Below are 26,331 nucleotides of genomic sequence, written 5' to 3' on the forward strand. Positions count from 1 at the left end.
AGACATATTATAGTAACTGTAGAGTGTAGGTATTAAAATAATATTATGTTATGTTATCATCACCGCAGTTCTTAGATTGTAGTATACAGGTACTTGTCACATTGTTTAATGGTGTTAAATATTTTCCTCGGACATGACAAAACCAAAGGAGAAATGCCGTTTTTGTATACGTCGAACATACGTACATCCCATTTGCCGAGTATCACTTTCACCCGGCAATGGACTGCACGGCCACGGCAGCTCCCAGTAAACACATCAACAGCTGGTAGGCATGCTGCAGTACCCGTGTAGTTAATACGCGGGAATGTCTTCTCGACATTATTTATGAGTATATTTTTACAGTCTCTGAGCAATTATGCTCGGATATTTGATTAGAGTTTAATTTTAATCAAATTACGTATTATGATCAGCCTTTGTTCAACGTAATTAAATCAAGTTATATCGGTGCTATTTATATTATTTATAAACATCAACAAATGTCAAGTTACATTATCACAACGATTACAAACCTAATTGTATAGTTCCTTATTAAATGTCATTACTGTCGTGTAAGTGCCGTTTATAATAGCTGCAGGTTGAGTTAATACTTTCTAACCAAATATTTTAATTAAAAAACGGGTAAGTTGTTAAATTAAAAATAATAATACATAATATTTTTAAATATATATTTTGAACAGAGGGCATTGTAAGAATAGTTATGAATTTATGATTTAATTTTGAGTTCTTTTAGTACGTTTATATTTGTAGTACAGTTCCAATGCACAATTATACGGTCTGATAATTCTCGCAAAGTGTGCATTATTTTCATGTAAATTACAAATTATATAAATACGATTTTTACATATTTTAGGAATTAGAAATAGGTATTTACTGTTTATGTTGTTGACTTGAAAAACAAAAATAAAAACCAAATATTTGTGGTCCTTAAAATTAAATAAATAGATAAAAGCTTCAATTTTACTACGAATAATTTAATTCATAAAAAACAAATAATTTATATGCCAATTAAGATTGGGTAGTTACAGTGACATTAAATAATAGAAAACCGTCTACCTTCGTAATAATTACCTATACGGATGTATCATGTTATACATTTTTAATCGATACGTGTAATATAAATTAGTATGAGTCATTAAAGATTAGGAAGTGAATAATATTATAGTGAGGATAAATAAAGAATAGTAAGTTTTTTATGAACTACTTTCTTGTTTATTTATACACTTTATGCTCGTAATATTTGTATGTATCCAGTATATTTTATTCAAACCAACTTCAGATAGGCTTAGGCAGTGTCTTGCACCACGATATTTTATTTTACTCATTAGTACCTACAAATCTCATAAATACCTATTTTATTAATTAGTTTTGTTGCTTTCTTAATGAATAATTTACGTGTTATTAGTAATAACCATTTAAAACTGAGTCTTACACTTTAAATTGTCATACCAATTAGCAATTTGAAATAATTGTGATGTATTATTATGTTTTAAAGGAAACATTTGATGTAACTTAAACTATCATGCACACCACAATAATTGCTGTAGTTTTAGTTACTTTTATTATTTCCAACATCAGCAATTGTGAATCAGTAGCCGTTGACTTACCAAAAACACGCCAATTTATCAAGAGTAAATAATAATAGGGTTTTTTTTGTAAAATATTATTCTTCCATTAAAAAAAAAAAAAATGTTATTTTAGAGATGCCATTTGGCGAACACGATGTTGTTTCTACATTACAATATAACGATACAGCAAACGTTTTAACATCTAATAATTCTTCAACAGCCAGACTGAAACAACAAGGAATGCAACATAAAACAAAGAAGAAGAAGGGTCGTTTTTTCGAACAATTTTGTAAGTACATAAGTTATTACTTATTTTATAATTATTATTATATTTGCATGATGAAAAATTGAGCAAAGCTGTATGACATTAAAAATAAGAGATATCTTATATTATTCGTATATTAAATAAGTTAGGTAGGTATAAATTCACTAAATTTTCAGTTTCTTTTCGTATTTTATAACAACTATTACTCCATATTATACTTTTTAAAATAAATTTGGTAACCTTTATAAACGTTCTGATACCTATTTTATTTAGTATTGGCTAGTATGAATCCATATTGAATACTCATATTTTGATGTATTTGAATAGAATGAATTTACTTTGAATTGAACCGTTATACAAATTTTATATTAATAATCGTTACTACCTTACAATAAATAAATATCTTAATAATATATTATACAATCGTAACTAAGCCCTGGTAACTAACGGATGGGCGGACACGGCAGGGATATATTATGGTGTTCTAAAAACTTATGTTTGGAAATTTGAAATTGATAGATTGCGCTATTGCTCTAAAAAATTAATATTTAAAGTTATTCACCCAAACTAAAATGAATACCTAATTCTAAACATATGTATACATAACCAATAAAGTTAAAAATTGTAATTTTATTATAATTCAAAATATATCTGTGGGTAATTCGGCAGCAAATAGAAACAAGTACCTAAGTAATTAAAAAAAAAAATTAAATTCAATATCATTTTTATACTTTGACTTTAATCGTAAACATTCTATGCTTTAATATATTTTTTACACCCATGAAGTATAGTTAGATGGAACTTAGAATTCAAGAAAATCGACGAATCATATAGTATTTTCTACTAATTGACAATGTGTAAAAAACAAACTAAATAACTATTTGTATTATATACTTAGTTTAATTAATAAATTTAGTTTAACATTTCCTTAAATTTACAGTTTGACTAATTAATTATTGGGCAATTTCGGATATTCAATTTCTAAAAGAAATTAACATATAACAACTATACCTGTTACCTGATTCGATTATATAACTCACTAGGTAGGTAGTTTAATTTGAATAACATCAATTATTTATTTCACGACGTTTAAGTCGACAAAACGTATAGGTACTTATTGTAAAATATTTTTTTAAATTTTTTATTAAAAAACGTATTGATCATTTTATTTTCTAATGAAAAATAGTCTAGTAGTTTCGGTCTCAGACCGAAAATATCTTGAATGACAACACCATTAATAATATATAGACGTTGTATTATATAACTTGTTTTAATAAAATAATAATGAATGCCTATAGTAAAATATGTACATATTAAAAATGGGTTTGGATTTTCAGTCAAGTAAAATGTAATTAGATGATTTTATCCGTTTTTACCTCAACGGTGTTATCTGTTTAATCGGTTATTTTGGAAATTTGTTAATATTTATATATACTTATAACATATTATACGAAATACCCACACGAGTACCCATCATAGGTACCTATGTACATGCGTACGAATTGTATGCAACAAAATATAGTAAAAGCACAGTTATGACGTTTGGAAGAGTGCGATTACTATTTTAATCGTGGAGGGGTAAACGTCAAGTATACACACTGAATAACAGCAAACCGATTAAGAGAAAGTTCGCGGTAAAAGAGCGGTTAGGCGGAGACACTTGAATAATATGACGATGGTAGTCGCTACGTTTTGCAGCAACTAGTCTTTTGTGTGCTGCTGCGGCTCTCAGTCGGTTTACTTTCTTAATATTTGTCTTTATTGTTAATATTGTTTCGGAGAAGAAAGACTACACTTCGTTATTTATATATATATATCTCCGTGGTGTATTGATAGTCGTGATGATAAAAATGTAAAAAAATAACCACCAATGTGATCAGCCGTTTTATCTGTCACTATATATCATCGTATTAAGTTATACAAAAGGACAATTTTCTCGCTCACGTCTTTTGTTGTCTTATTTTTTTTAAGAAGAAAATTTCTCATCCACGTATCTATATAAATATAATATATTATTATACTCTATTGAAATCTGCTTTTATTTTACGATCAAAATAATAATAATAATAGCATATTATATCCGTGAGTTATTGGATTTTACACAATCAGTGATAATACGCATTAATACGACTTGAGACGTGGTAAGTTCAAAGTTACTATACTATTTTTTCCTTGACGGTTCGTCGTTCACTAATTAATAATATATTTTCGGTGCGAATGAAAATAACTGCGCAAGATTTTCAAGTGTAAATCATTTTTCGTTTTAATTAATTTGATATTGAATTTTTCTTGAAATTACCACGTGTTTCCGTAAGAAATATACGGTTTTTAATAATGACGATATAATATGTAATAATATTATATATTATTATTGTTATCGTCGTAATTTTATTACACTATACTAGGTAGTGTCGGATTTTTTTTTATTATTTTTTTTTTTTCACTTGTTCTTTTACTCTCAGTGACCGCGAGTGAAAGTGAACGTGTGTGCGGCGTGTGAGATAGAAAATTTAATAATCATAATACTACTTACTACTACTACAACTATTACTACTACTTCGAATAATAATAATAATAATAATAATAATAATAATAATAATAATACTATAACAACGACGACTGCGCGGCGCGTGTGCAGAAAGAAAGTGGATACGCTCGTTCCGTGACATTGTGTATACGCGCAGGAATCCAAGGTAAACTGCTGCTGTTACTCCTGTTATTGAAGTGATAGTTTTTCGAGCGATATACTCGCGAATACTATTATTATTATTAAATTATTATTTGCTCGGGCCAAGCCCTATTTGCCGTATCGCATATATACACACGTACGCGCCGACTTCGAACACGCGCGGGTGAAAGAAGAAAGTGGTGGACACGCGAGCATAAGATTCGTGGCGCGCATTCCTCCGATATTCGTCGGTCGTCGTCAAAACCGTCACTCGTCATCGTCTTCATCTTCGTCATCATCATCGTCATCATAGTTGTCATCATCATCATAATCATCGGATGTTACGCAATAACGACGGTTGTATAGCAGTTATCGTCGTGTTTCACCGCGGCCTTACGGGTCAATGTCGTATCGCCGAAACACCACCGAAACACCACGACAACCGCGACAGATCTTCGTCATTATAACGTTATAGCGCGTTATACGGACACATATAACAAACAACGACGACATTATAACAACATCGTTATCGTTAATAACGATAAAAATCACGCGGCCCGTTGAATACGAGCGCGTTGCCATGAGGTCATACTCCATAATCGTCAGTGTCATAGTGATGCAGTTGTACTGCAATAGTGCCTCGTCGTCGGGTGGCCACGCGGATTCCACGCCATTAGCAGTCAGATCCAACGATCGACAGCATCAGCGGATAAATCGCGATACAGACGGAGGCGGAAGCGGTAGTGGAGACGGTGGTTTAGGTGACGACCACCACATCGACGACAGATCGGACGCTTATGACGGTAACCGTCGTACGGTCAACACGTATCATCACGTCAGTGACGGTACGTCTTCGTCGGCTTCTAACGGAGGTGGCTGGATCATCGGTGGTAGTCGTCGACGGGCGTCGGCTGGCGCGCACAAGTACCACCAGGACAAGGTGACATTCGTGGGCGAGTCGGACAACAAGCGGCGGGAACCGGAGGACGACAAGCAGCAGCAGTGGCCGGCGGTCATCACCGGATCGGAAGCTGCGTCGTCGCTGTCCGAAGTGCAGGTGGTCGTACACCAGGCACCGCACCTAAACTCGGTGGTGGACGGCGATCAGCAGCAACCGTCGTCGGACGTGGCGTCCAAGTGGTACTCGAAGCGGTTGTCGTACGCGACCAAGACGTCTCCGGCGGCCGCTTCCGGCACTGCACCGCCTTTGTTGTCGTTGCAGCAGCAACCGGATGCCGTGGGAAGCAACGCCGTTCTGTTGGCAGAAGTGCTCGGACAAAAGTCCGGTTTCAACACCACCGCCGGCAAGGGCGGCTATTACGGCGGGCAAACCATCACCGGTTCCAAAGGCTTTCAAAACGATCTCATGGACATGTTGGGCAAAAGTATGTGACGCACCCGTTTTTTTTCCGGGATCTTTTTTTTCATACGTATTATGATTGTAATATTAACTTAGGTATCTATAGGTATATATGATGGCTTTACTTTTATACCTACCTAACTACTTATATTAGGTATTTTTATTGTGGTGTTCGTTCGTGTCGCACCAACGGCGACGGTTTTTGTTTTCCGTTCGTTTCACACGTAATACCTGTTACGAAAACCCATCATAAATTCGGGTAAATCGTGCGTATACATAACATCGTAGTAAAATGTGCAAGTACACGGGTGTACGCTCCAGGTCTTATAAAATATATCTATAGGTATATATATATATATATATATATATATATAGACCAGATGCGCTACCACGCAATGTGTTTGTATAATATCCGGAGGAGCCGTCGCGGAACTCGATTGCCGACGCGATGATGTGTGTTGACATTTCCGAGTGATTAGAGGAAGATGAATGAAAGGAGAGAGAGAGAGAGAGAGAGAAATATGATGAAAAAAAATAACCGATCGAAGAAAACGATACTCGTGACTCTTGTCGGGTGGTGGTGGGGTTGGAGTGGACGGGTGGACGACTGCGATAATGAAAACGATCTAAAAAAAAATATCTACAATAGGTACAGTAGCCGGTATACCTAATAATCAACAAGTGTAATTAACCACGGTTCTGCCAGAGATTAGTCGTTTTCGTTATAGTCATTATATTAGGTTCTTAAAATCTGTGAAGAAATCACTGTCGTCTATTTCTTTCTTGCGGTCTAATGGGTATGAGGCTATACAATAATTCGGTGAACAGATGATTAGGCTTTTAATCGTCCGACCCGCGACGTTTTCAATAACGTTGTACTATCGTTTCGATTTGTGTTGGACTCGGTGGTTGCGGGAATGAAAAGTTTAGTAGATATAATATAATATGATATTATATTATACAGGTCTTCTTGCGTATATTATCTTTATACATTATACAGTCGAGTCTCAATAACTCGAATCTCAAGAGGAATAAAAATAAATTAGACATGTATTATTCGCGTTTTCATCTGAAACAACACAACTTAAAAATATTTTAATAGTAAGAAAAAATTCAAGTTATCGAGACTAAATTGTATATTAGGCATAATATATACAATATACATATAGGTACCTCGCAGACTACAATTATTTCAGATGCACTGACATAGAAATCATGTTGTGTATACTTAGATCGTTTTTTTCTTTACTTAAACCGAGAAATGTACAATAATGTTTTCTGTATATTATAATATTATCATTACAATGCAGTGTTGTCCCACCTAATTATGATTTTAATGATTTCGCTCCGCTATACCACATAGACATGATGTGCTTCAATTACCTGATAGCGATCATGTCATATTATACTTGTGTGGGTTTTCCGTTTAGAATAATTCCATTGTATTTATTTACATCCTTGATAACTTTCTCTGAGATTACATGAAATAATTTCAGCCTTCGGGACGTATTCTTTGCACTCCAACCCATTTTTACAACAACATAATAATATAATATTTTATTTCTTAAAATGTAGTTACCAATCTCGAAACGGCGAAACGGTTTGCTCGAAGCAATTCGATCGATGCTCACATGAAATTTCCAATATTACTTTTCTCGTGTAGTTGGTTGTATAGCCCGGTATAGGTGCAATAAAATAATGACGAAGACGACTAAATGATTTCCAAACGTTTTTAAATACAGTTGATATGTACATACAATTAGGTATAATATAGGTAGGTGTACCTTTCTAACGTTATTAATAATATAGCACAAATTGCTGCTAATGGCTAATCATTATGGTTAGGAAGTTTATGACTTTTACATATTTTATTCTTATATAGTCGTGTAAGATTTAGGACAAATTATAAATCCGTTTGGTATGACACAGAAACAGTGATAATGAATTTAATTTTGCAGCATTCTTAGCAGCAGATGCATTTTTGTTTTTAAAAATTATCTTTTATATTTTTACGATATTTTTTAATGCTATAGAACATTTTTGTGAATTTTATATTTTGTAGGTAATTTTTCTTAACTTTTGGATTTCAAAGAACATTTAAAAAAAAATGTTTGTTACTAGATTTATCGTGAATACTATATTCATCCGTATAAATTACATATTATTCAGGTATAAGTAGTTATTGTCGATGTCACAACTTACACAAATGTTCAAAATTAAAAAAAGTGTTAATAATAATCTATTAAAAATGTACAGGTTATTTTGAATGAATAATAAATACTACAATTTTTCACCGCATTGTATAGGTATATTTGATTGTTTTAATGACTTAACTCGATATTTTTTTTTAGGAAATTAATGTGCAAATTTCGAATAGATTTTTTCTAGTTTTTAATGACAACAACGTTCTATTCCTACTTATCGTGATACGATATTGACGAACTCTATTTGGTAACGATAACCACCGAGAAGGCGAGAATACGATGTAACAACTATACGTATTTGTTATAACAATTTTATTATTTTGCCATCCGTGTCCGTGTCCGGGATATTTATAGGTATTGTTTAATTAAGCCCTGGTGCGTTTTTTAGTGACGTATTACAATTTGTTACATGTATAATAATATAATATATAATATTTTAAAAAACGACGCACGTGTCGCCGTTCTCGTTTCTATAGCGATATTAATAAATTATACACATCACGATTAGTTGTATAGGTAGTATAAACGAAAGCAACACTATGGCCGTGATGTGGTTTCACTTTCTTCATCACGGCCGTCTGGTGTTTTTCCTTTCTTGATTTGTTATACTATTTATAATACTCGTCTGCAACTTGCCACGGCCGGTGACTTGGTTAATTTTTGTACACAAAATAATATTTTTTAATACCTATATCGTGTTGACGATTTGTGTTTTAAATATTTAATATTTATGACCGCAACACTTTTGTTTATTTAAATTAGTTTATGTTTATAATGAAAACAAAGAAACCAACACATTTGTATTTTTGTCTGACAATAATTTATTTTATTGTTCGGTAGGTGCCCTCGTTTAAAAAAAAAAAAACAAAATAACTTACTAGTAGATACATATACATATGTTATAATATTTCTGAGGAAAACTTTTTAACATTTCAATTGAAAATTTAGATATATTTGAAATGTTAGCTCTAGAATACGAACCATTTTTTACATCGGTTCAGTTTAGCATTATAATTTGTTCAATGGTAACGTCTATTATAATTCAGGACCAAATATCTTTTCTTTTTATTACTTCATCTACATGTTGTTATTATACAAAGTATAATAGGAAGACCTGCCAAATAAAATAACTTTTGTTCTGATTATTATTTTTTACTTTTTTTTTTTTTATAAAACTATAAAAAATGAGAAAATTAAAATTTGATGAAAATTAATTTTTAAAGTTTTAAAATATCTAATTTTCAAATCTTGTTTTTTGGAAAACTTTTGATTGTAAAACCATTTATCTAAGTCAAATGGTTTATATTTTATGATTTTTTAAAATGTCAAATTTTTTTGAAGTAAGAATATTTAATATTTTAATTTGAAAACTAATACCTTTTTTAATTTTTTTTAATTTAAATTTTAACAATTACTTACCTATTTAAAAAGTCTCATAAAATATTTAAAAAGCTTATAATTGTTAAATTTGAAAAAAATTCAAAAATATTGATCAGAACAAAAGTTATTTCATTTGTCAGGTCTTCCTGTTACACTCTGTATATTTTATGAAAATTTACATAAAAAGTTATTGATATACCTGTTATTATATTATAGTAGTTATGAGATAATTTTTTACATATTATATAGCTAATTAATAATTAGTTACCCTTCCATTAGGTACTTACGTTTGACCGGTTATACGGATATGAAAATCAATTAAGAATGTGTAGGTACATTATAAGATAGGATAAATTGATATTCGATAATACGCATTTCTAAAAAAAAAAAATTAATAACAGTGGGTCGTATGAAATTGTTTGGTACATAATTATTATTACTATTTTCTCAACACGTTTTACTTTTACAGAATTTAAATAATCGAAATGTAAAAGTACATTTATGGAATGTCATCAATATAGAAACCTTTCCCCGTCAAAAACACACATTAGTCGTTTTCGAATAATCACTGCAGCATTCAAAATGTATTCCATTATAATACTCGACTATAGGCACTATAATAATACTCTATAATATCGAGTAGGTACTCTCATACCTATCTAATTTCTTTATTCATTATAAATTATAATATTACTGAGGTGCGCGTCGTAAATAAAGATTTTGCATAAATTATAACTGTAGGTAGTGTGTGTAGGTTAGGCACCTATTATGTACGTACAGCAAACAACGTAAAGCAAATAATATATTTTGTAGAACGTTTTTATTGAAATGCAACAGAATTTAAAGTGTTATTATTTAAAACACCAAAAATAACAAGTCGTTTTATGCTGTGAAAAAAAATTTATTATGGTATAATGTCAAATACACGTATGTTTTATTACTATAGCTTCCATAGGTACCGTCCATGGGTTTAATGACTACATTATTATTGGGTATTAAAAAAATATTGAAATTATTTTATACGATTTCGTCGAAAACGCTTTCTTACAAAATGCGTGTTTTCGTTTTCTCGTTCTTATAATCCTACAATAACGGGGAAAAAAATAAAACATAAGTAGGTACCGCTGTACAATGGTAATATTATAATCACTGGTGTTCCCAATTTCCCCACATATTAATATGCTGTACTCTGGAGATTTTGTTGAAAATACATGGAGTGTCTGCGGAATAGGTAGGTTAGGTAAAGGTACTTTCAAGCAATTAAAAAACAACTCATTCATATTATTGACATTTAATATTTATATTATTTTAATTTTGATCCGTTTGCATTATGAGGCCTAACCTGCACTATTACAATTTTTCCTCCCAAAATATCGGCGATTACAGTTATTTTGACAATATTATTATGTCGTTGCAGTCTATATTTGATAACCTGTTTTCGTATACGTGTACGATTAAGTATTCTATTATCATATTACCGAAATTCTTATAGTCAAAGAAATGTATTGTTTTGGTACCGCTACTACCTACCTAGTACGCGCGACTTGCGTTTTTTTCTCAATTTAAATTTGTGTTTAGATTTTTAGAAAAAAATATTTCAAAATCTACTTTTATTTTTATTACGATCACCGATGACACCTGAAACAACTATAAAATAACCATGGCCAGACTCAGACACGTCCAATCAAAAAAATCGATGGTATAACATTTCTGATTATAGAGAATTAGGTACGCTCGTACCATAATATAATAATATGAAATGTTGCCATATCGTAAATTATATTATTATATATAGGTACTTTGACGTTATATAGTACCTAATATTAAACAACAACCATAATACAGCAATATATAATATAAAATATTATTATAATGCATTATCTCGGTTGATCCACCACGAATAATAATATTATTATGTCTATATTACAATAATATACCTATACACATGTTGACGTTTTTTAAAATCTTTTTCTTTTCATCGTCCACAGTGATACCTCAGACTTGCTGGTACAACAGCAACAAATTCGATTGCGGCCTTAGCATTTCGTGCGTGCTCGAGGGCGGCAAACCAGTGGACTTGTGCAGTGGCGGCATGATATGGAGCTGTTGCGTGTCCAGAGACAAAATTCAGACATCCGGATCTTCTTCATCGTCGTCATCGCCGTCGTCATCATCGTCGTCATCGTCCGTGACGGCGGCGTCGAGTTCGGTGGGAACAATAGAAAATGCTAGTGAGTTTTTACATTTTACCGTGTTATTTTTATTTTCATTCTTTAACGTCTCATTCCAGAACGCGCGATTGTTTTAAATATAAATATCGAAATAATCATAATAATAATAATAATAATATGTCAGCATTGCACAATATTGTTCACTTGACGTATTCAGTTTCACGTGGTGCCCATCTTTATGTTATTATTATTATAATTATTGTTATAGCGACACGTCGTCACGCGCGCACACTGGATGTGCGACGGCACAGTTCACTTTAAATTATAATGATAATAATAATAATAATAATCGCGTTAATTTCTCTCGTTTGGTATTATAATCAGAGCAAAACTTTTTATGGTCGCTATTATTATTATAATATTGTCACGGTTCTCGTTTTCGTAAAAATCACGGTGTACGATATATATTATATTATTAAAATGACAGCGAAGGACGGGTTGCAGGTACGACGCGAGAGTAGGTGTATATTTATTTGGTTTTAATTTTGACTTGGATACCATAATTCTTACCTCAACAAAACACCGAGACGGCGCTATCCTCTCATCGTCGTCGTCGTACCTGTATTATGTTTGCTTGTTTAGCCGTGTAGGCATTTACGTGTCTTTAATTATTATAATTCTGTGACACACATGCTTATAAACACGTGCGTTTCGTTGTGACTATATGATTCGAATACGACTGTGTATATGTACCTATAATTAATACCCACCTACCTTTGCACTGGCTGCAGAGTAAAACATAAATATATGATATTATATTAATTGTGTATCATGTTTGTAACATATTTTCTGTTTTAATTTTGGAACGAACATGATATCATTATTATCTAAGCAGTTGGTACTTATAATATTATAGGTGTATATAAATTATAGTGTATTATAATATATCAAATATAATTAGGTATATATTATGATAAGTGCGCTCCATAAGGATCATTATCCTTGTGTATTACGATTAACGTTATGTATTTCTATTGTCCTCCACTTTCAGTCTATATAATATTTTAATGGTAGAGCTATACCACGTACGACAAGTTGCTGTATTATAATACTTTAAAAATGTATGGGAAATGATAAGCCTCCAAAATATTGTAGTTATTGCGTTACATGTAATATGTTGTCATGTCGTTTCCTCTTGTATAAAGCCATACAGTTCCTGATGCAATACCCCGAATTTCAACATCACTACAACATGTATATGCATCAACAACATCAACATCAGCAGCAACAACAACTGCAAATACAACAACTACAACAACAACAACAGCACCATCACAACCATCAGCCCCCGACGGTGGCGAGTTACGTGGATAACTACATCAACGACATAAGTCCATCTTCGCAGTCTTTCGTCACCGATCAAACTGCCAAACCATCGTACTATTACCAACAAGAGCACCAGCATTACCATCCGTATTACTATCAGCACCACCAGAGTGCCACCGGCGGTCATTGGCAGATCAACAGCGCCGGGGCAGTCAGCAGCACGTCAACCAGCACGACTTTACCACCCACGTCACAAAATTTGCTGTTCCACAGCGATCACGGAAACGTGTTTTATTCCACGCATAAACCACCTCAACTGGCGCCGTTCTCTCACATCACGCAAATCGGCAGCGGCATCGGTGCCGACGATCAATTGCAACAGCAACAGCAACTGCAACTGCAGCAACAGCAACTGCAACAGCAGCAACAGCAACAGCAACCGCAACAGCAACAGAGCCAATTGTTGCACTACATGCCGTCCGGATATCGCGGTAAACTACAGTCGCTGTATTATGCATAAAGCCGCACTTCCGGTCATACGCTTCACGTATATCACTTCTACCCGTATGGAGTAAATAAAAGCACCTTCAGTCCGGAAGACACGCATACACCAACTATTTACTGTATGTTCACGAGACACGAATGCAAAAACCTTCGATCTTCGGGCTGTCTTTATAATTCATCTTAACGCACTTTGTATAAATATTGTATTATGTAAGGAAAAATCGCACAAAAGCACGATAACAATACACGACACATATTTCGGTCTTAGAAACGTATCTTTATATAGGTACAGCACATTCTATGAGCATAGCACTAAACTGCAGCAGCACCTACAATCTACATAGTATATTATACGTCGTATTATTACGATGAGGTGCATACATCGATGGTCGATAAACATCGATACACACACATATATTTTTATAGATATACTAATAATTAAACATTGTGAATTATGATAACTGTAAAGTGTTACGAAGTTGTTATTTTATAGTTTTTATAATATTATTATAATTATTAGTATTATTTAATATCAATAAATTACTTTCCACATTTTCGATCATTATACGTCTATCAACATAATTCCGTATATATATATTTTAATTCACTTTAATGGATTTTACCATATACCTATAAACTAGTTTTGACATGTTACGTCAATAACTACGTGTAGGTTATTACTGTATGTATTTCTCATTTATCTGAAACGCATAAATATATTTTTTAATTTCTAATCTACTAGCTGTGGTTTTACAGTCCGAAAAGTATCTTCTGTATCTTCTGTATCTTCTGTATATGACACACCCGGGTGATTATTTTAATGAATTATCGGATGATAGGAAAATGTAAACACCAATCAAACAAAATATTATAATATTATAATATGCCTTATTCTGTAGACAAAACATAACAATTTTTTTTTGTATCAAAATGTATATTACAAAATATATGTTTACAATCTTTTATTTTAATTTTTGATGAGACGCCTGTCTTATATTTTAAACATTATACACATATTTGCCTACTTTTTTTTTTGGGGGGGGGGGGGGGGTACAATATATATTTATGATATCTACCGGTCACACCAAGGTAGGACTAAAAAAATATTTTTGAAATGACTGTTAAGCCAAATCTTATTTTTTTTTATAATTTTTCGTATTTCACACTTTTTAGTTGAGATCTTAAACACGAGTTCACTCTTTTTATTTAAATACATTTCAAAAATTGTAATTTGTATATTAAGTAGACGTCATTCCCGCTTAAATTGTATTTTGTCACCGTCTTATGAACGAAAACATTGAAAATTTGCGTTTGGTTAAACAAATTTTGTGCTGTAAGCTTTAACATAAGAGTGAATTAAGTATTGACCTCATATTAAACCCAAAAGACATTATTTGTGTTTATACATTTGTTTTTGTCCGATACTTTATTTTTTTTAAGTTATGAGAATAATATTCTAATATTTTACAATATATATTTTACTAGAGTACCTACTGAGTAACTACTGAGTAACCTACTGAGTGCTTACTTAAAACTCAAATTGAAATCAAAATATCTTTGAAAAAAAAACAGCGTACAAACACAATTAATGTTTTTATTTTTAAATTGTATAATAGGCCAATTCACTCTTATATTAAAACTGACAATACAATATTGGTCCTACTGGATTTGATGTTTTTTGCATAGGCTAGAGAGAATAAACAAATAGTGCGCTGACATCCTCTTAAGAATAACTTTCGTTGTTAGCTTTTATAGTAGAGTGAATTGACCTAGTATCTAACTAAAAGTTAAGAATATTATCTGTGTTTATTATATGTTGTTGTTTTCTTGCGATCCCCCAAGTTTTGAAAATTTTAAAACCGTAATATTTTATGCTCAAAACTTGCATAAGAATCAAAGAATAAATTGTGAAAAATCCAACATATAAACAAAGGTTTTGATACTAATTGATCATTTCACTGTAATATTAAAGCTAACAAGTTACAACACAAAATTGGTTCGGCCGAACATACATTTATTATGATGCATATAATATGCAAACGTAAGACATAGGTAACACATCATGCGGAAGAGATGTCATCTTAATTAAAATAATATATTATATGCTTCCACAAATTACTAATTAGTCATTACTTATTTACACGCTTTATACTACAAACAAAAACAGTCTTGGAGTACTATATTATGTTGTTTGTAATGATATTTTATAAGAAAATACTTCTTGATCTTTTCCTTGATACATATAGGTAGTATGTGTTTTACTGTAGTTTTATTTAGAAAATTATTATTAAAAGCACAAACAATTATAACAAAATTGTATATTTCGCTAGATATTATTTTGCTTATTATCCAGTTATTTAAATTTTAAATTGTCATGTTTATTCATTATAAATTAAATTTTATATTATAACTTAAGATTCTTATTGTATGTATTGGTTTTATGATGTGAGCTTATTGTTGTGTTTGCCATTAACTTTTGGATCAGTAAAAACATTAAACAAGTAACAGAACAGTGTTTTTTACGTAACAATAGTTTTCGTTAAAATCAATTTTGTTTTTTGTAATTATTCAAAAAATAATAGCCTAGAGTCTTTTCTACACATGATATCTTTTCTAAATATTTTGGTTCTTTTTGAGTTCTTAATAGACATTTAAAATTATCAACCTATTTTTTTACAAATGTTGATAACATTTTTATCAGTCAATAGCTTGAAAATTAAATACAAGATGTTCTTACACAAATTAAAATATATCGAAAATACATAGTCAGAATATTTTTTCAATCGTTTAAAGTTGATTTACAGACAAAACTCATCAATATCACCAAAATCGACAAATTATTTTGTTCTTACAAATGCATACAGTTTTCAATTTTAATATCTAAGGTTTCAACATGATATACATATTTTAGATAGATAAAAAAAATACATATAAATATTGATAGAAAGATTAAATCATAGCAAATTCCAAACACTACATTAAGTATGTAACAATTAAATTTTTGAAAAAATATATGAGATACCTATTAATATAAAATAGGTATATAAAATCGAAGACTAATTTATTAAAAGTGTAGGTATGGGTAGAAATAATGTATTTTATTAAGCAATGATATTAATAATAATTAATTGATTTATATTATAATTGTTAGAATAGGTACAATATTGTTGGTATAGAATAGGAACTTAGCCCACTTAAATGAGTGCCAGGGTTTCTGCCGAGAAGGTGCAATATTTATAGATAACTTTCAATCAATTAAATAATAAAACGCGATAACTTTGATGCGATTAACTTGCGGTGAGACGGCCTGCGGTAGGTCAAGACTCATTATAACTTAAATTATCGTTCTCCGTAATACGCAATGACATTTTAAAATTATTTAGAATAATTTTAATCTATTTATATCACGATTCACGAACCTATTCACACCGTTCAATGTATGTGGGTATTGACTTATAATTTATAATAATAATATAATGGGTACATGATAATTTATAACATTAAAATTGTTATTTTTTTTTTTATTTATCTTATAACTATTGACAACCATGGCCATCAGCATTTTATTAGGGGGTTATCGTTGGTTGAGGAACACGTTTATGTGGGGAGAGGATTTGCCACCCATCACGGAACTAGCAACGTCAACTGATGCTTGACATCACAACATGTTAGTGACTGAGGCCACTGGCCAACCATCGAGCTACACCAAGCCCCATTAAAATTATTATTTTATATTATATGCTATGTTTTTGGAAAAAAATAGTTCAACCTACCGTATTACTTAGGAAAAAATAAATAACTAATAGTTACATTAATAAATTAGTAATATAGTTTACTAATAGGTACGCCGTACGCGGTTTCCGCTCAGAATCGTTTTTCATATATTTAATGCAATGATCATTGAATTCAAATAACCTAACCTAAACCATCCATTACAGTGGTCTAGTCAATGACCAAGTACACGCAAAATCTACTATACAGCAAAGTAACTTTGTCCTTATACCCATGCAAGTACCTATGTGCGTTAACTTAAAATTTAAAAAAAATACTGATTTATTCTATTAAACTAAAAATGACGAAATGTTCCATGTATTTTGATATATATAACCTGTATAAAATAATTGTATTGGACTTTGTATCATCTCTTTAATACTTACAGCCAAATTTTCATAACCGTACAATTTTAGATTTTGGTTTTACTAATGAATTGATTTTAGAGTATTCTTTCAAGTATGCACTCCTAAAATTTTTCGTAGCTATCGATTGGACATCGAGTATCAAATAGGTACTTTGAAGTTAAAAGCGTTGATTTTCTTAGAAAGTAGTTTTTCAAAGCGTGAAACTATGTATACTGTCTATACCTGCTAAATGTGTTGATGAATTCTCAACATGAGAGGTTAGAGTTTTAAAATAACACGAATCACGATTTGTCAACTCTTAAAACATATTATTATACCTATTATAATGCATAAGTGTTTTGCGTGAAATTGAAAGTAATGACATGAGTGCCTATTGCCTAACCATATTTCAATATTATCCTGTTCAGCTTTTTAAATATATAACTTAATATTATTATTAATACGTTACTTTATCTGACATCAAGTTGAATAATGTAAAAAAAATTCAAATATAGTTATTGAGATAGAGTTTAGATATAAGATAATAGCAAATAAAATATTGTCCTTGAGTAGTTATAAAAATTTAATTGTAAAGCATTTGATTTGAGCTAATAGGGGTGTCACCCACCAATTGACAACTTCCCCTGTCATGTCTCGTCAATCGTTATATTCTGCACGATCGAATTTTCTTATTGAATTATTGTACTACTTTTAATGTCCTGATTGTAAATAAATAAACAGTTTAAAAAGATAAACTTAAACTTAAGTTACTGATACCAATTTTGTTCATATTAAGTCAGTGCTTTTTTAAAATTGTAATTGAAAGTATAAATTGAAGATCCTTTAAACGTAGATTAACATTGTTTTAGTAATATTAAATGCTGGGAGGAAAAAATTTAATAATAAAACAATTGTTTACATTTAACGTAGATATAAATAATAGTTATTTATCTGATAATGTTCATTTGTGAATTGTGATTATGTTTTATGTTTCTATATTCATATTACAATGTATGATTTAATCCCGGTATTTGACTTATACATATTATTAGCAAGCAGATTACCTACATTTAATATTAGTTATGAATGTACCTATGTATTTAGTATGACAATTTTTATTAAAATAACTAGTAGGTAAGGTATATTTGAATATTTCTTTAAAAACACTTTTTAAAATTGTCAAGCTTAATATTTTGTTCTTATCTTCTGAATACAATAAATTACCTATCTGGCTATTTTTTAGGTTATATTATAAATTGGTATAATATTTATTACCAGTGCATACAAAATTGTTTTAATATACAATGAATAATTAAAATACAAATTAAAAAACAAACTTGAAACTTTATTCCTATGCTTTTTTTTTATTTGAAATGTTATGATATTATTTTATTTTATTTTAATTATACTTGTTCTTCATTTTTTTATATTATAGGTACATCTTATTCTTGTATAAAATCTACGATTCTGCCATAAATAACTTACATTACCTAATATACACATTTAATTTTAATAGGTTGTGGAGAACTATATGCAAGAAGCCATAGAATTGTGGGTGGACATGGATCAAACTTTGGTACACATCCGTGGCAGGTAAATAAAATAAATATTCATATTACGTAATAAACCTATCCTTATTGCTATTATTTGAATTGATCCTAACTACAATATAATATGTTTATTTATCTAGGCCGCTATCATCAAGTCAGGGTTTTTATCAAAAAAATTGTCATGTGGAGGTGCTCTACTGAGTAATCGATGGGTAGTTACTGCTGCACATTGCGTGGCCACGTAAGTATAATAACTCATAAGGTTTTCATTGACGTGCGCGCGGGGTGTACTCGATGGGTTGAATTAGACATAAATTTGACATGGTATTACGACATAAGAGTATGTATATTTGTGTGTAAGTACTAAGTACTAAGTAAAACGATGTCACTTCCACGCAACAAAAAAAAAAATTTAAGATATAAAGTGACGCCTATAGTTTAATAAAGGTCTAAAATATAAACGGGCTTATTTTGCTATTGATTTTGCATAAGGTGGTTTGACCCGAAATGGACTTTGCGCGCGCGTCTACGACAACACTTAAGATTTTGTAATACCTAGTGTAATATTTTTCTTTAAATTACATTAATTTAAACATTTTTACTATATTAAAAAGCACGGCGAATAATAATTTAAAAGTACGGCTCGGTGAATGGGATGTACGTGATCAATCAGAAAAGTACGCACATGAAGAATTCAATGTGGAGCGCAAAGAAGTAAGAAATGATAATATTATATTTTTGTACGATTGCTTAGTTTAGTAATGTAGTAATAGGTATTTGATACTATTCAGCGTATAGCAGTATAAAACCAAATTTAATTTTTTTTTATAAAATTTATTACCTATCTAAGTATTAATATAGAAAATAATGATCCATAAAAAATTTAATTCTTTAGGATAATTTATTATAAATGTGAAAATTCTGTCTATAAATACACAAAAGATATCAACTACTTAATATTTACCTTTCTAATTACTTTTTTCTATTGTCTTAACATCAGTGACGTATTTAGAGGGGGCCAGTGTCCCGTAGCACTTATGTAATGGTGGTATTTTTCTTACTGATATAGTGGTTTTAATTTTTTGTATCTAAAATTTAAATTATACAATCTGCATTCTAGATTTTTGACTCAGATTATCTTTATGGATTTATTGATTTATTATATATTTTATTAATATTGTCATACACCTTTATCGTAGTTATTAATTATGTGCTAGTTTGATTTTGTAAAAATCTTATGGTATCTTATTTCCATGGTCAACCATACCAATTAAATGTTATGGCATAATATTTTTTCGTAACTGGAATACCACACAAAATGATCTATACTCTAAAACATGCGGTTATAAGATAAAATGTAAGTCAATGTTTAAAATCAATATGAGTATCTGAAAAAAATATAAACTAGGGATAACTTGACTATTTTATAATATCTCAAAGAATTATTGATTTTCTATTAGAAATATTTAGTAAAAGACAAAATGTTAACATTAACTATCATAGTTTAATTCCGTGAAAATTAACCGTCCCGGAACACTTCATCACGACACCGGGACGTTATATTCTAAACCAGTACAGTACTCGACCAAACCGGAACGTATTAGGTACACCTCATCACCAATTATGCAGTTGATGTATAAACGGCTTTAGTCAATCGCAAAAATATATAACATACCTAAATCACTTTTTGTTTTAATGTTGATATAAGTAGGAAGGTAAAGGTTTTTTAAAACCGTAAAAAGAGTAAATATAGTGAATAAATACGTCATAATGAACAGTACTACACTACTACACGTGTTTGATTTTCTATCTTAAATCCGTCTTCCTTATTTGATTATAGGTACACGGTGTACAATTTATAATCACCATGACATGTATAATTAAGAAAACAATGATTTGTTGTTAAAATTTATTATACAGAACTATTTGCATTTAATTACATTTAAGTCATAAAATAAATATGAGAAATCTGGTTGCTTTAATTATTGGGTCTAATTTATCAGAACGCCAAAACACTACGGTAGTCAACTTATTACCTATAATATTAAGTAAGTGGTTAGGTATGTGCTGTATGTTTGTGGGGGGCAAAAACTATTTATTATAGATTTTATTAGTTATTATCTCCAAATGATAATATAATTTATATTATAGGATCTGTGTAATCTGTAAATTCACGTATATAAAATAACTGATTTACTTTTAATAATACCAAATTATAATAATCAGGGCTTGGAGCCAAAATTGAAATCGGTACATATTTTCATTTTAAAGAACCTAATTGAAACCGAAACCAAAAAAGGTATAAAGGTTCCGATCCCTGTAATAATAATTGACTTCAATCACAAGTAATTATAATATATAATATTTTTAATTACAGGTACATCCACAATACAGTCCTACAGATTTTCGTAATGACGTGGCTTTAGTCAAAATTGACCACGACGTAACATATAAACAGCACATTATTCCGGTGTGCTTGCCAAGCTCAGCTGCTAAATTGGTTGGCAAGACAGCTACAGTAGCTGGTTGGGGTCGTACTCGACATGGTTAGTATCTATTAAATAATTTTACATATTTAATGTTGTTATTAAACTTAACAAGAAATTTACAAATGTACCTATCTAAACATTTTAAAACATTTTGAAAACCATAAAATATTTTTCTTGTTACAACAAATCGAATTGGAATTATGTTTACCATTTATGGATTTATTTTAACCTTACATAAGTTTGGTAAGTATATTTATTTTCATCTAGATCTAGGTACCTATCATATTTAAGCAATCTGAAAAATTAAAGACCCTAATTAGTTTTCAACTTTTTAAAAGTTATACTTTATAAACTTATGAAACTTTCAACTTTAACATAAACCTATTTATTATAATATTCTACTCACCTTAAAATTCAAACTTAACTCTAAAAAGTTCAATATTTTACTCACGAACACGACTTAACATCTTAATAACATCTTGGTCATTACAGTTAGGTACCCAGAACTCAGAAGTTCCGAACTTTGTTATCAAATTGATTATAGTCTACAATAATATACCTATGATATTAAATATTAATACCTAATTACCAAGTAGAATTAAAATATTTCGAAATTATGTTACACTATTTTAAACAATAATAATTGAAATAGAAAGATATACCTATTAAGTAAATTAAATAAAAATTCTAACTTTGTTTTGAGTTTTTGACATAACATAATAAATAATACATTTATAATCTATTACAATTAATTATGACTGTATTGAAAGATAGTTACACATTTACACAATACATAATACAATTAACGTCATATTATGGTCATAAGATTTCTGTAAACCAACTTATTGCTCATTGAAAATTATATTCCATCCAAACATGAATTTTATTGAAGTATTTTCTTCTATATTAGACAGATAAAAATGTAAGAATTATAACGTTATAATGTTCTTAAATATGGTTTATAGAATACCTATTCAAACATTTTGAACAAAAAAAAAAACTTAAAAACTAACAAATGAGATTATATGTATAAAAAAATGTCCTACAAATATATGATATAATTATAATATGTCCATATATTTTACATTTCTATAGATTATATAAATAATAACACTATTTAATATTTAACAATTAACATATTACAATTTTCAAACACAGGAGTTTCAACAGTTCCTACGGTGTTACAAGAAGTGCAAGTCGAGGTGATACCGAATGAAAGGTGCCAAAGATGGTTCCGAGCCGCTGGTCGAAGGGAAACCATTCATGATGTGTTCCTGTGTGCCGGCTACAAAGAAGGTGGTCGGGACAGTTGTCAGGTTTGTGTAGAATTCTTCAAAGGTGTTTTAATTCAAACTTTATTTATGGGTATTAGTGTATTACTCGTATTAGCTGTCTGATCGATCTGTTAAATATTAGTCAAACTTGTTCCACTTGCCCTTCACGGTTGAAGTTATTGGTGCAGTGGTGTAGTACCTATATGTAGTTACATTAAAATTATGAATTAATGATTACTCTCTCCAATCATAAGCTAATCATTTTTTATTTTAATACAGGCAGTGATATAGCTTTAAAAACATTTATGTGAAATCTTATAATACGTTTTCACGATTTTTGACAAAACCTAAAAATATGTATTAATACTTTAAAAAAATTGGTAAAAAATTCAAAACTTTTAAATACAAATTGCTTAAAACTAGTCAATAATATTTTAAAAATTTAATTGTGTAGGTATAGAAAATCATAATTTAAGTAACAGTGTACCTATTGTTTTAAGTTTCAATAAATTATACTATTTGAGTTACAACAAAAAAATATCAATTTTTACATCAATAGTTTGAAGAGAAACGGTTAATTTAAGCGTGAACATCTATTATTCAATTTCGTCAAAATCTGAACTTCAGACATTCATAAACATAATATTTCGAGAATCGCGATAATTTTTTTTTATATAACTTTTGTAAGAAAACTTTAAACACAATGTTGTGTTATGTTTTAGATTCTGAGCGGAGCGATGAATGTATAGATTTTACAATGGTGTTTGTTTTATTTTAATTTTTTTTAATTTGTGTCTGTGTACTCGATAAGTAATTGAAATAATACTTCGATTTTCAACTTCAGTATCTTATTCAATGGGAAAGTGAATCTAGTTGGTGCTTTGGAAAGGTCAAAATTCCCAGTAGTTTTCAAAAGCGTCGGAAAAAACAAATTAAGAAAAAACGGAAATTAATATGTAAAATTGGATTTCTAAAAAATCAATTTTGGATTTTGGTGTACCTAACTAAGACAAATGACCGAAGATACATGAATATTATATTTTCAACATATTTTTACTTATTTTGAGCTTTTTTTCTATTCACTATAGATATCAATACAATTTTATTCAGTGGGTCAAAAAGCTTGACAACTTAATACAATCCTATTATATTGTTAGAACAGCAACTGAAAATCGGTTTCAGTCCCTCCATTAACGACAATAATATCATAAAATATAGGTACCTACTTGGTAATATTATAGGCTGAGAGATTGTCTTCGTCTAGAAACATTTTTCGTATACAATGATTTTATATCATTGAATTCAAATTATTAACATCATCCATTACAATGGCCTACTTGTAACCTACTGCACATCAGAGCGACATATTTTTTATCCATACATATTGGTAAACATTATTTTGCTGGGTAAAAAAGTGTCAAATAAAATATAAAACAATTCTCTATAGTTAATCATTTTTGAGTTACACAAAAAAATCATGATATTATAGTATTCTTTGAATTTAAACGTCAATATATTTTCTGATAGGAAAATGAATCTAGTCGGTTATTATAGGAAATCAAAATTAAAAATTCTTAGTAGGTATTACATTTTTATACAAAACTAATTTTTTTTTTTAAATTGTTTTTTTATTTGATAAATAACGATATAAATTTGAAATTTTCAACAAGTGCTTGTACTAGCATTTTCTATAGGTATTATATGAAAAATATTTATCGATACGATAATAGCAATAAACGTATATATGTATATAAATTCCAACAAAAAAACGAACTTTGGGACTAATAATTACGTAGGTATTGTAAGTTAAAACACGGTGGGAAAAATATTTTTTTTTAGCTACGAAATTTGAAAAGTGTAAAATAAAAACACTAATATTATATTAGGCATCTATGTATGCAATAGTATATATATTATATACAGTAGGTACATATATTATACGAATAAACGTTTCCGAGCAGATCAAACAAATGTAGAAAACTGCACTACCGTAGTCTGCATAGGAAAATATTATACATAACGCGTAATTACCTACATTTATATGCCATATAATTATTATGCTACTATAGTGCTATACAGGAACATACAGGAACCTATACGGCTATACGTTTATGTAAGCAAGAGGTTTTTTTTACTTAAAATAATTCAATTTGTTCGACTCCCAGAGTGTAATTAAATTCCTAATCAAATAATATGCACAATTTAGGGTGACTCTGGCGGACCGTTGACAACGATGCTGGACGGACGGAAAACTCTGATCGGATTGGTCTCTTGGGGAATCGGATGCGGTCGTGAACATTTGCCCGGAGTTTACACCAATGTACAGCGTTTCGTGCCGTGGATCGACAAAGTAATGACGTGATAGTAATATTCGGGTTTATGACTTTATATTATGCAAACATTTAGCTATTATATTTAAATATATTTTATGTTATTATAAATTATTCATATTTATGATCTGTTTTAATTAGGTACCTACATTTACCATTGATTTTATTTATTTATTTATGAAATTATACATATTATAATCTATGTATACTATTTAATATTTATGTGATAAATGCACGAATATTGCGTAACAGTTAGATAATATAAACAAATTTAATAATAGTTATTTATCGTTATGATTTTGTAATTTCTCGATGTCGAATTGTGCTATTTTTTTAGTTTAATTATTTTGATTTTCAATTTATATTCATCATTCATGTAAAATAAATGTGTACATACCACCTATGTTTAAATTTTAATATAATTACCTATATATAAATAATAAAATATATATGAATCTATATAAATATAATATAATATTAATCAAAACCAGAAATGTAATTATTCCATAACTATGTGTCCCTGGTAAAAATACGATTAATTACCTATATAATATATATAGGTAGCTGTTATGCATTAAATAAAAATAAAACTATTGTGTAGAATTTATACATAGTATATTTTTTATATTGTTGAAGTCTTACTTCTGCTGAGGCCTGGGAGGCCTCTTCTCTCTGTCTTTTTTCTATGTTATTATTTATTTTTTTATCACTTAAGCATGTTTTTCTAATTTATACAGATGACATGATATAGAATTTTGAGAAATAAAAACTATATACTTTTTTTTACACAAGTATCCATAAATATCATTACTTTTGTTCCACAGTGATTCATTTTTCGACATGACCATTTTCATACATTTTAAATGCATCTCTGTGTGTTGTTAGATGTATTCAATTTTCATATTGTATAATCCATGGATATATCTGCACCTAGGCGTGACTAGACTTAGTTCGCAGCGGCAGCCTAGACATTTGATAGGTCTTTAAAAAGCGCTAAATTAATGAACCGATTCAAGCCCCATATACCCGAGGCAGTATTTTTTAAATGGGTGGGGAGGGGTAGTCCCTCCAAATAAATATTTATATAATTTAAGAAAAATGGTTTATTATCTATTATTACTAATGTA

At 29.9% G+C, this 26,331-nt stretch overlaps 1 protein-coding gene across 3 annotated transcripts; it reads left to right on the forward strand.

Moving 5' to 3' along the window:
- Positions 1–285: 285 nt before the first annotated feature.
- On the forward strand, positions 286–25,808 carry LOC100158786 (serine proteinase stubble). Of its 3 annotated transcripts, XM_029488600.1 has the most exons (11): positions 286–618; positions 1,493–1,628; positions 1,699–1,854; positions 11,431–11,673; positions 12,819–13,430; positions 19,078–19,154; positions 19,252–19,352; positions 19,726–19,825; positions 21,489–21,657; positions 22,759–22,916; positions 25,081–25,808. In XM_029488600.1, exons 2-11 carry the CDS (start codon positions 1,520–1,522, stop codon positions 25,234–25,236), a joined length of 1,881 nt encoding a protein of 626 aa, XP_029344460.1. In that variant the 5' UTR covers positions 286–618; positions 1,493–1,519; the 3' UTR covers positions 25,237–25,808. The 3 variants fall into 3 exon arrangements, with proteins under 3 accessions (XP_029344460.1, XP_029344457.1, XP_001943624.2); XM_029488597.1 differs by lacking the exons at positions 286–618; positions 1,493–1,628; positions 1,699–1,854 and adding an exon at positions 3,517–5,883; XM_001943589.5 differs by lacking the exons at positions 286–618; positions 1,493–1,628; positions 1,699–1,854; positions 12,819–13,430 and adding an exon at positions 3,523–5,883.
- The last annotated feature ends 523 nt before the right edge of the window (positions 25,809–26,331 follow it).

This window comes from Acyrthosiphon pisum, chromosome X (genome assembly GCF_005508785.2).
Source record: "Acyrthosiphon pisum isolate AL4f chromosome X, pea_aphid_22Mar2018_4r6ur, whole genome shotgun sequence".
Taxonomy (NCBI): Eukaryota; Metazoa; Arthropoda; class Insecta; order Hemiptera; family Aphididae; genus Acyrthosiphon; species Acyrthosiphon pisum.

Excerpts from the sequence above, each read along its gene's own strand:
- LOC100158786 (XM_029488597.1), top strand. The coding sequence starts at position 5,079 with ATGAGGTCATACTCCATAATCGTCAGTGTCATAGTGATGCAGTTGTAC. Across the intron at positions 13,431-19,077 it reads CATGCCGTCCGGATATCGCG|GTTGTGGAGAACTATATGCA; the intron begins GTAAACTACAGT and ends TAATTTTAATAG. Across the intron at positions 21,658-22,758 it reads TTGGGGTCGTACTCGACATG|GAGTTTCAACAGTTCCTACG; the intron begins GTTAGTATCTAT and ends TTTCAAACACAG.